This window comes from Mus musculus, chromosome 15 (genome assembly GCF_000001635.26).
Source record: "Mus musculus strain C57BL/6J chromosome 15, GRCm38.p6 C57BL/6J".
Classification (NCBI taxonomy): Eukaryota; Metazoa; Chordata; class Mammalia; order Rodentia; family Muridae; genus Mus; species Mus musculus.
In genome coordinates, this window is record NC_000081.6 from 25,361,185 (window position 1) to 25,373,507 (window position 12,323).

A 12,323-nucleotide genomic window follows, 5' to 3' on the forward strand; every position below is an offset into this window, starting at 1 on the left:
CCCTCTCAGAGGAGAAAGGAGGGGGGATGGGGAAGGACCGCTGGGAGTGGGGACAGTAATTGGGATGTAGATAAAAATAAAAAATAAATTGGTAAGTTTCTAAATAGATATTTTCTCCACTAAATGAAATAATTGGAGTTTGTTGTATGTCAAACTAACATCTAGAAGGAACACTATGAAACTGATGCTCCATTCAAGCCAATCGGGTGGTGGATTTTAGTTGTTACATTGTGGATGTTTAGTTGTTCCATTGCCTGCCTTGGTAAGGAACTCGAGGTCCAGTGCTCTAATGTATAACCGTTAGGAAATAAATGACTAGATGCAGCTCAGATTTTAATGATGCCACACCCTTCAGCGCATAAGCTGAAGTGTGTCACCTTACTTCACGTATCCCATGCAGTGACTCTGGATGGTAAATGTTATCCTGAGGAACCCCTGTTGGCTCTTCTCACCCCAAATTCTGTGAACACTTTAATTAAGATGGTAGGTGGAGAAAGTCAGTCTGTTAAATATTACTTCCACCAAAGCATGTTTCACAGCAATAAATGAATGACATTTAATATTCGTAACTACTCCACAGTAGTTGATAAATTTAATTCATTTTGCAAAAATAAGTATTTTTCATTTTAAAGATAATTTGTAATCTTATACACATCTTCCAGTTTGTTGAGTCTGTTGCCTCCGTAATACACAACCCCGCCCCCACATGATTTTATATATTTGAGGGCAACTGCACTTGCTCTGGATATTCCCTGCTGTTTTTCTTACCTAATATAGTTGGCTGGTGGCTAATGCTTTTACATATTCATGTGTGCTGTGCTGTCATGCAGTAAGAGTTCAAAATCATTTCACTGTAAAAGCAAGAGGTCCAAGGGCTAGACGTGATCGTAGCACGGCCTGAACTCAGAAAGTCCATTAAGCTAGTCCAACTCCACCATTTCTGCTTCTCCAGGTGTGGTACTGATTCCAGATACTCAGAAAACATCTAGAGGGGTTCTCTCTCCTCTGTATGCAGCACACAGGAATAGAATCAGGCTGACTCGGACCCACAGGACCATGTGCACATGCGCATTTCACAGCCTTCACAAATTCTACCGGAAACTGACACTCTAAAAGATGAACCTGTCATGTATTTTTCTGGGCATTTCTCTCCGATTCAGGTCTGAGAAATCTTTGCCATGGCTAGGTCTCTTTCTTTCTTTCTTTCCTTTCTTTCTTTCTTTCTTTCTTTCTTTCTTTCTTTCTTTCTTTCTTTCTTTCTTTTTTTCTTTTTTTTTTTTTTTGTGGTTTCCAGTATCGGATTGGAAAACACCCAAGCAACTCTCTGAGAGACTCGAGAGACAATCACCTCCTTTCTTACCCTCAAGAACTGATGTGCATGCCGAGTCTGTACAAAAGCCACCTTTCTCCAGCCTCTTTCCCCATGTGTGGCACAGGGGGACCCTGAGCACACAGACGGTCACTATTCCAGTAATGGGGTCATCAAAGGGTGACGGCTTAGCACATCTGCCTGTGGTATACATTGCTAGCTGGCACGTGCACAAACTTCTACATATTTCAGCTATCAAGGGGGATCTTGTCTTACAGATCACAAGTTTATGCTCCCTTGAAGCCAAAGCAAGTGAGGTCTGGGTAAGGTGGAAGCAGCTTTCTCCTGGCTATTAACCCATCACGGCGTTCGGGTCCCTCGCCTACCTCTGGTACCAATTGACCTGCAGGCAGGGCAGGCCTAGATGCTGGCCCACCGCTTCACAATTTATACACATAGGATGTTTCTCAAAGATTATAATATTCTTCCCAGCCTTCAAGACACAGCTCTTGGTTGTCATTTAATATTTCATTCACAATATTCACTCTCTTAAAGCATTAATAACCACACCCACACCATGGTTGGGTGTGAATCCTTAGACGGTTTTTCCTGTTCATCTTAGGGGATAGTGGTCTTGGATTCCACTGTTTGGGGTGTTTTGTTTATACCTATATTAGTCAAGAACACTTGAGAATCCTATGTCTTACCTCAGTTCAATTATACTCAGGAAAAGACACCTACATTACCGAAAAGGAGGGGAAAATCAAGCCAAAAGCCAGTTACTACTTTTTAATTGTTTAACTTTATTACTGTTGCACCATTTATACAATTACATATAATTTCAATGCATCCATTGTACATTTTTTTTATTTTTTTATTTATTTTTTTTCCATTTTTCCAATGGGTGGTGTGTTGGTGTCTGAGACACAGATGGAAGAAAACTGGCGCTGCAGTGAACGCAGACTTCTTTTTTTTTTATTTTTTATTTTTTTTTATTTTCATTTCCACTGACCAATAAACAGAACTACAGGTGCACCCAACCACGGACATGCATTACTCGTCGTGAGAAATCTAGGTAGGCTAAGTATGATGAGAGAATGTTTGTCACTCCCAAAAATATCTGGAGAGGAAAAATGGAGGGTTGGCATTGAGATACATGTGGACAAGCTAAGTGGGCTCCGTCTGAAAGTTGGCATTCATCCACGAACGTTTAAAAAAATACCAAAAAAATTAAGAAAAAGGCTGTAAATTAAAAAGGAAACACAGAAAATACTGCTTTCATAAAGATCTGATTGCCTTGGCACTGGTCCTGTGGGCAGAATCAAACGCCTCCCTCCCCAGCTGCATCGCGGGAGAGATGCTGGGGTTTTTAAGGATGGAGCCTAGGGGACAGCGGTTCAGGGTACAGATGATGTACTTTCAGACAATGATCTCGAAAATCCAGGACTGACTGGTCAAGTTGACTGAAGGTATATTAGATATTTCCCCACAAAAATACTATTTGGATTCTCCCCGCCCCCTCCCTCCCCTGATGGGACACATCCTCTTTATTTTTTTTCTCTTTTCTTTTCTTTTGTTTATTTAATCCCTTGGGCAATACATATCCTCACTTCCAATTTGAAACAAGTTAGTATAGGATAGAGACAGAGAGAGGACAGAGTGAGAAACAGAGAGAGAGAGAGCGTGAGAAGACAGGTCGTTTGCGAGTGGCGTCGGTTCTGGTTGGCTGTCCCGGTTACTCTTTGACGGCCACGCTTTGCTCGGAGCTGGCGGCGGCGGCGGGTGCCTCGGCCTGGGGCTCGGCGGCTGCGGGCGCGGCGGGCGCGGGGGCCTTGGCCGCGGAACTGGGCGCCTCGGAGGCGGCGGGCGTCTCCTTGGACGAGGGCGCGGGCTCCGCGCTGCTAGGTTTAGAGTCTGAAGCCGCCGGGGCCGCGTCGCTTTTCGCCTCGGGGCCGGCGGCGGCGGGAGCCTCAGTCTTTTTGGCCTCGCCCTCCTCCGGGGCCGCGCCGTCGGCCGCGCCCGTGCTCTCGGCGCTCGCTTCGCCGGCCTTGGGGGCCTCGCCGCCCGCAGCGGGCCCGGGCGCGGCCGCCTCCTGCTCGGGCGCCGGCGCGGGCTCGGGCTGCTCCTCCGCGGCGCCCTCGCTCTTCTCGGGCTCGGCCTTGGGCGCCTCCTCCTTGGCCGCCGCTGCCTTGTCGGCCTCCTTCTCCTCTGCCTTGGCCTCGCCGTCCGCCGCGTCCTTGGGCTTCTCCTCCGTGCTCTCCTTGACCTCGGTGGCGTCGGCGGCCGCCTGGGGTTCGCTCTCCTTCGGGGTCCCCTCCTCCTCGGTGCCCGCGCCTTCGGCCTTCTTGTCTTTGTCCTTGGCCTTCTCGTCGTTCACATTGTAGCCCTTCTTCTTCTTGCTCAGCTTGCCTCCCATCTTGGAGTTCTGCAAGGAAGCACAGGGGAGACGAAGGGGAGTTAGGGTCAAAGTAGGCAAAGTGGATGGTGGGAGGCTGCCTGCAGGGCGAGGAGGGCGTCGAGGACCTCGGGCACAGCGGGGAGCAGCCTGGACTTCACGGGCATTCTACCATAATCAGAAGTAACAAAGAACAAAGTAAAGCCCCCGCCGCGAAGCCTGCAGGCCAGCAAGTTGGGGGGTGGGGGAGACAAAGAAATGGTGATCAATGACCCAGCTGCCTATAGGGAGGACAGGCGGCATGGTATTGGTCTTATCTATCTACTTTCAAGCATCCAGGAGGCTTGAACACCTTAGCACAAAATGGCAGGGACAGCCATTTTAGAACTACAACTTCGCTGCTTTTTGTTTTTGTTTTTAAAACAACAAAACCCTGATAATTTACAAATAACTTTCTGGAGGAACTGCTCATCATACATCACAAATCTCTCGTCCATCCTTTCCGGAAGCACGTTTATATAGCGTCTGTGTGCCGGTGAGAAATCACTGCCGTGGTGCTTCCTACAGAAAACTTAATTGTTTTCTATTAATGCAAGAGGGCAAAACTTTTCCAGGCTAACCTCCCACTGGCCCTGTTGCTCCCCACAGGAGGAGCAGTCGTGAAGAGAAGCACCGTGCAAGGCCACAGGACAGAGTAGAAACTCCTGGTGAGCTCACCACGTTCTGCTTCCTCTTGGCAGGGCCCTGAGCTCTCTTCACCCAGCTACCCCGCCTCCCAATCCATTCAGGAAAAAAAGGAGAGAGAGAGAGCTTTTTCTTCACTCCACTTCTTGTAATTATGATTCACCATAGTGAAATAACCCACACTGTTTGAAAGTCAGGTGTGGGAAAGAGTAGTATTCTTCAGTCAAAATTCCTCTCACCATTCTATGCTAATTTCCCGTCTGGGTTACCATTAGGAGTTGGAGGAGACAGAAAAAAGAAACAAACACAAAGATGACTAAAATACTCTTCCTAGTTTCAAGAAAGGTCTTTATTATGTCATCCAAGGATCGTTCTTATATTTCTTAAAAATAGGGAAGAAGAAACGGCTTGGAATCCTAACCCACTTCAAACAACTGCTCCTATTTTTGGTAAGACCAAATATAGGTGGTGAAACCACAATTAAAAACATTTTTACCACGAAGCAATAAATGAAAACATAAACCTGACTAATGAGTTACATAGTATAGCACCTCCATCAAATTCTTAGACACTTCATCATGGCTGATGTCACACACAACTTGGAGCTCCTGCCCCATGTTATGGTTGATGCATTGGGCTGACTTGGGAAATAGAAAACCTGATAAGTCTGTCTACCTTTAGATTCTTCTCCCAACTCTATAACAGAAACCCATACACCAACCTAGAAATTACGCCCATGAGGCAAAGAGTAAATGTAGTCTCATTGTGAACGAAGAATGGAGTGCTGGGTTCTGACACCCACGGTATGAAATCCTATATAGCAATCCCCAGAGGTTTAAAAGTCCTGCTGGTTTACAAACCTAAAATCTAAGTTACTAAAATTGTTTTTCTGAAGCAGGATTAAAGCCCCGTTCTAGTCTTTGTTTTAAGACCAGCTGTGATTCTTTTCTTGGTAGAAATCGAACAGACAAAATCAAGTTGTAAGTAAAAGACTGTGTCTCAATAAGGTCAATTATAAAAAAAAAAACAAAAAAAACCCACAAACACAAACACCCCCTGCTTTCAGTTGATTTACCTGGGAGGATTTATGAAATATACTAGAGTACCAGGAAAGCAGTTGTCTGGTTATTTCCCAGGAGAATAAGAATACCCAGAGGGGCAAACTAAAGTTACAAACTAAAATCAAAGTATCCAGAAAAGTCCTAATCCAACACGATTTACTTAAATTATTCAACCTTCTCCAGAGTATCCGACAATGGTGTGCCAGTACCTGCCTCCTTTTACTTAGAGGAAAACTAACTAGCTGAGTTCATGAGTTGTCCAATAAAACAAAGGCCAAAGCCCACAAGAATGTGTTAGTACAAGAATCTCCACCTAGCAGATGAAAGGGAAACTCTACCCACCAAGAAGTTGATCTCCAATGTAGGTCCAAGCCTAGGAATGTTACCTTCCTGGACTCTGAGGCAGGACCTCCCAGAATAGAGCTTGGCGCTTAGAGAGCATACAGGCTACAGAAGAAACTTTGTAGCCCCTCTCTTTCTATTTGCTAGTGAAATGCTTTTATCAGATGCTTAAGAAATGAGAGCTGCCAAGGAACATGGGCATGGGATTGAATGAGTCCTCTCCTTTCTATAAGCTCTGTTTTGGAAGGAAGTTATTTAATATAGAAAGTTGGAACACTTGGGTTTAGAGGAAAGAAAAAGAAAGATCCAGGGCAAGAGAGATGACAGTTTAGAGGTGCTTGATGCTTGCAGGGACTGCGATTGGCCCTACAACTGAGTGCCTGCAATTCTGGCACTGGGAAGGTAGACTGGGATTGTCTTGAGCAAGATAGCTAGACTGGCCAACTCTGCCATTGAGGGAACCTTCCTTGAAGAACATAGTGGAGAGTAACCCAGGAAGACTCTGAACATTACCTTGGGCCGCCATACAAATGAGCAAACATTCGTGCATACACATTTGCGCATACACATTTGCAAGCACGCCATACATGTAGACACGTGAGAACGGTGGCATGATGGGAGAAACAGGCATCTCTAGTCAAGAAGTAACCTATCTTGGACGTTACTTAAGCGTAATCCAAAGTGACACCCAAAGGGCTAAGCTTGCCCCTGCGTTTCCTCATGCTAGGATGTCCGCTAGCAATGAGTGGGACCAGGAAAAGCATGGGCAGATGCTGAACGCATGGACTGGAGTTCTGTGTGTTCATGAGGACAAATAGGAGAGTTCACCTCTGTTATCACCTCTGTTCCTGAGGCTTTTGAAACCAGATACACACACACACACACACACACACACACACACACACACACACACACACACACACACGGTTTCAAAAACCCAGTCATTCCCAGTTAGTTTTCTTTCTCTGCCTCTTACTTGCAGATGGAAATGTAAACTCCCATCCACTGCCTACAGCCATGCTCCCTGCCATGACGGTCACGAACTCTAACCCTCTGGGAACACAAGCCCCAAATTAAATGCTTTCTTTTATAAGCTGTCTTGGTCATATTGTACTATCACAGCAACAGAAAACTCGCTAAGCCTACAACCTTGGCAATTAATCCTTAGCACTTGGGTCGTCTTGAAACAGTTTCTCACGGGTCTGGAACTTGCCAGTTTGGCTGGAGTGGTAAATGGTGTCCCAGAAGCCTCCTCTCTCCCCAGTGCTGGTATTACAAACATGCCACCATGCCTGGCTTTTACCTGGCTTCTGAGATGGAGCTTGGGTTCAAGTAACTGACCCAGTCATCTTCCCAGCCCATTTTGTGACACATCTAGCACCATGTTTCTTTAACATTATCATGCCCGAGAAAGTACATAAAGAAACGTCTTCCTAGCCAGATAGCTCAGGTACAGTGATTTCTTTTTTCCCTAAAAGCAATTGGAAAAAGTAACAAATATTCTAAAAATTATGCTTCAGTTCCTCCTCTAAATCATATATGAGGACTTTTGGGGTGACAGGTATATCTTATAGGAAAAAATTATGTATAACTAGTTTTAATTTTATTGGGAGGAGAAATGTGATCGTTTATATTTGCACTATAGCAAACCTTAATGATAAGTTGGTTCTAGATCCTGAGAGTTTCAATCAGGAAATTTTATAGCTACAAAAAAATTTGAATATTTGCATAAATATTTATCTTTTATGTTTACTCAAAACATTGGGAGATTAAAGGTGACAAATATTTCGGAACTTACAATGAAGGCACTCTCACAGAGACAGTCTGAAATGTTTTTGTAAGTCTTTATTGCTTTCTCTCCAGGAAGCCTGCCAGAAACCAGGAATATATATATTCCTTAGCTGTTCATATTACATAAGTTGTGCTTATTTTGAATACAATCCTCAGGACACAGCAGGCCCCAATCAGCTCTGTGTAATTCTCACAGAGCCCAGAAAGCCTCCCCAGGTCTCATAAACTACAAGGCCCTGCTCACCTGGAAGAGACCTCAGCTCATAGTTTTCAGTCTATCAGTACAGTCAACTCAATACAATTCAATTTTACTTTCCCCATCTTGGAAAATAAAGGTAGCAAGGCCAACCTCAAAGAACATTCAGGGGGGAAATTAACTAACTATAAACCTTTTCTTTAAGACTTGTGACATTCAGTATGAAGTTGGCTAAAAGTGACAAGACTTAGTCGTTGAAAATGATTATGAATCTGAGCAGAGCCTCTCTCTTCTGGGTCTCAAAATCCCTGACCAGTAAAGTGAGGATATTAAACGTTTGCTCAATCCTAACATGAGGAGGGCAGTGTGAATGCTTATTGCACTATATAAAATGCTATTAGGATAAAAGGATAACACTATAAAGTTCTATGTGCCTGCGATCACAAATCTAAGACCATTTTTCTCCCTTAAAAATTGGATTGACATCATCTGGGTTGTTATTATGACGAACTGTCTCTGGCATGGGATCAATATTTGTGACGCTTGTTAAAAACTAGCAATGAGAAAATAGTCATTGCAGACTATCAAAAAAAAAAAAGTTAAAACTTTATGAAACCTGGTCTAAATATTTGCCAAGGAATAGAATGCTTTAGGGATCTCAGTTACATTCCAGAGATATTTTTTAGCACGGTGCGTCAGTTTGTGAGTCAGAACGAAACTTCACTGAGTACATCATAGATGAAGTCATAACTGTGAGAAAATGCAGGTTTTAACGGCTTCCCTGGCACGTAGCTATCAGTAGGGCTCCAGTTATTTATAAGAGACAGCTGTGTCCCCGCACACTACTTTAGTGTGTCCTTCTCCTACCATCCATGGTCCTGCTCAGCAGGATTCACCCTTTGCCAAGGGAAGGGACCTGCTACAGCACGTGTCCTTTCTGCTACATGCTGGTTATAGCCTTTGAAAACCATCTTAAGTAGAAGGTTGGCTAATACAATCCCACAAATTGAGGAATTAAGGGGTCACTCAGCTTAACGTTATATGGAAATGTTAAAAAAAAAAGGTAAGTGGGAAGAGGTTTGGGGTCCCAATTTCTATAATATATGCACCTAGCTCTCCCCCCCCGCCTCTCTCTCTCTCTCTCTCTCTCTCTCTCTCTCTCTCTTGACTGCTAACCTAATAGAAACAAAGAAATTCAAAACAAGGACAGAACCTACAGAGCTAAGTTAAAACAATTTCCTTTACCCAATGTTCTTATGAGAACCATTTAAATATATAAGGTCAGTTTTCAATAATCTAAGAGGAACAAAAAAGATCCATTTCCTGAATATAAAATACACTTGCGGAAAAACAAGGCAACTCTCGTGAATGTAGGAACTATCACTCTACAGCCACTTCCTCTCCCATCTCTTCCAGAATGGTCCATAGAGCAGACATTGTGTGCACAGCCTGGGGAACACATGACCCATGCAAATAGAGCCCTTCTGTTTTCTCAAGTTGTTTCACAGGACGCTAACTCTGAAAGCTTCCTCACATATAGAAGCATGTTGTATCGACCAACAGCTTCCTCCCAGGAAATCGACAGCAGTGAATAGGATCACCTGGGTAGCCCAGCAGACACCCTTCCTTCTCTGAGCATCTCATGGCTCTTCCGGTCCTAACCACAGACTCCAGGAACCACAAAGCAACATAGGGCGACCATCTCATATATAACCAGGGTGATTCTCTCTGGGTGGGGCAGGGAAAGGGGTTGACAGTATCTTGAATTCTATGAAGAGAAGAGAAAAAGAAATCCCTCCAAAGAAATGAATGCTAAGATTACAGCATAAACGTTTTCTGAGAGCATTCTCATTCCTTCCATAGGTCTAAGGCTTAACACACAAAATACCTTTGACCTTGGAAGACACTGTCTTACATTTTGATTCTAACTGAGCTCAGAAGCCTGGGGAATTATTTTCTCAGGAAAAATATTTAGTTCATTTCTAAATACCCACGGCCTCTCTAATAGACTCGGGAATGATGGAATTGTCTAAGAAATTCTTATCCACTGAACTTTTTTTCTTTTTAATGAAAGGCTATTATTTCTATATTTACTAAAGTAGAAAAGCCACTGACAGTCAGAAAGGGGCAGCACTTTAGGGCTGAGAACACAACTCAAGTGGTACAGAATATTCCAGGACCCGCTGTGTGAGGTGGTAACAAGCCAATCATCGCAGCACTCGGGGTTTAGAATCCAAGGCCAGCCTGGGATGGAGAAGCCCGTGCCTAACACAAAAATGTTTTTTCAAACGTTTTGAAAGGACAACATTTTGTAAGATTTTGTTGGACCTGTAAAAGCAGAGGATCTAGAAGAGCAGTTGTGGCTTTTAAAGCTACTGGCCTTGCTTGGAGAAGAGCAAAGTCATAGTGACCTGAAGCATGGTTAGGCCACAGCTTCTTTATTTGCACATGAAAGCCAACAGGGGAGAAAGTCTTCCAGAGAATGGCAAAGAGCTGCTCATTCTAAGAGAAGCCAAGCCTCTAACCCTCCTGATGCCATCTTTGGAGGATGCTCTGCTCCGCACGCAATCCACTCTCATATTTATACCTTACAGACACTAAAGTCACAGACAGGAGCAAAAGCATGCAGCAGCGGAGAGTTGAAGCCTTGGCTTCATTTTTAACAAAAGCAAAGGCCACAGTGTTGGGAACCAGGAGATCCAGCAGGGCCTTGCCTTCATTTCTAGTCACCTTGGCCATTGATACATTGCTTTGGTGAATGGAAACAATGTGACCCAGTTCCAGGAGTAAAGAACAGTGACTGTATCCATTCCAATGAGGTCCCTCAACCTCTCCCAGTAGTAACCCCCTACAATGCATGGCAGGCCTATTATCTGGACCTTTTTTTGGGTTTCATCAAGAGAAATGCAACAGGATTGAGGGCCTAGCTCAGCAGCTAAGTGTACATGCTGACCAAGCACGAGGACCTAAGTTCAAATCCCCAGATCCCACCTGGAAAGCTGAGAATGGTTATACATGTGACTGTAATCCCTGCTCATCGGGGAGAGAAACAGGAGGATTTCTGGGGAGTGGTGGAGTAGTGACATCTTCCACTGATCTCTTTGCAGGCACAGGAGTTTGTACATCTGCACAGGAATGAGTGTATACATCAGGTAAGTTCTCTCATACACCAGGTACGTTCTCTCGTTCTCTCTCTCTCTCTCTCTCTCTCTCTCACACACACACACACACAGAGAGAGAGAGAGAGACACAAATACAAGAGTTTCACAGCTTTACAAACAAAAGACCTACATTCTTATAACATGTGACACTTCATAGCCCCATGTCCTAGGACAGTATCTGACCCACATGGAAGCCACCATGGAACTTGTTGTGTGGTTTCCTGATACACTGTGAGTTTCCTGGAGCTGTGGTTCCCATGTGGTTTCTCTGATTTTTGATGGAAAACACATCCAGTGGTGTGTCGGCATGTCGATGAGGGAGAGTGGGAGAACTAGGGGTTAAATCCAGCAGTGAGGAGCAGAACGGGAGCGGTATTCACTTTAACAAGCCGTCAGCCCTTTGAAAAAGGTCTAAAGAACGCTATGCAGTGAAGCTTCCTCGAAGGCCCTTGGACTAACTTGGGTCACCCAGCAGACCCCAACCTGACAGCATGCAAACCGACAGCGCTTACACGTGGATGTCTTCTGGTGTTTGCATGCTAGGCATGTGGATGAGCAATGCCCTTTTCATTTTAGCAGAGTTCCTTGGTCCTATTTCCACATCATAGTTTTTAGAGTGACTGAAGAACAGAAGCCCCAATCGGAGCACAGCCCTTCTTCAGGAGATGCCCAAGTGCATTAGGAGGCAAATCCAGGGCATTAGCTAACACACACCATGATATGCCCAATTCTATTTCTCATAACATGCTTTATCTTAATTCTACGCCATGGGTTAATACAGCTTTGTGACTTAATAAAGCTCGTTGCTGTGCACTAACCAGCACACACTAATAGCACAAGGACAAGAAAATGGCTTTAAAACGTCCATGTGACCCAAAGGCTACTAGGTATGTCTGTTACTTCGCAGGCTATCTACATTTGTGTCTTCTTTCTCTGCACTAATAACATCTAAGCACTTCTTACATAAAACAGCTGCCAAACACTGCAAAGTTCCTATTTTGAAAATGCAAATTTGGATTAGTTAGCCACTTTAACTAGCATCAGCAGAATAGAGTCCTTAAGTGTGACAGCAAACATTATTATGCAGACGACTCCATATCTGCAGGAAGACCCAGTGAGAATATGCAGCAGCCGGTTCTGAGACTAGAGCGTTATTTCTGGGTTGATTTCAAGATCATCATGTGGCACACACAGAAGTAATCTTCTGATTGGGTTTCTATCTTATAATCAGTAGAAAATATGTCTGCCAAGGAAGGCTGCTAGGTACCAACTCTCCTTTCTTGACAAAGTTTGGTATGATAACTTCGGTATGATAACTACATCCTGGGACAAGAAACTGTCAATTCCATTAACTTAGAGCTGCAAAGCTAAGCAGTTTTAGATA

At 44.2% G+C, this 12,323-nt stretch overlaps 1 protein-coding gene across 1 annotated transcript in view; it reads right to left on the reverse strand.

Moving 5' to 3' along the window:
- Positions 1-2,092: 2,092 nt before the first annotated feature.
- Basp1 (brain abundant, membrane attached signal protein 1) overlaps positions 2,093-12,323 on the reverse strand; it is a 50,488-nt gene continuing 40,257 nt past the window's right edge. The window contains exon 2 of the mRNA NM_027395.2: positions 2,093-3,734. Coding sequence (NP_081671.1) covers positions 3,045-3,725 — 681 coding nt within the window. The 5' untranslated portion in view covers positions 3,726-3,734 and the 3' untranslated portion in view covers positions 2,093-3,044. The remainder of the gene's footprint in view (positions 3,735-12,323) is intronic.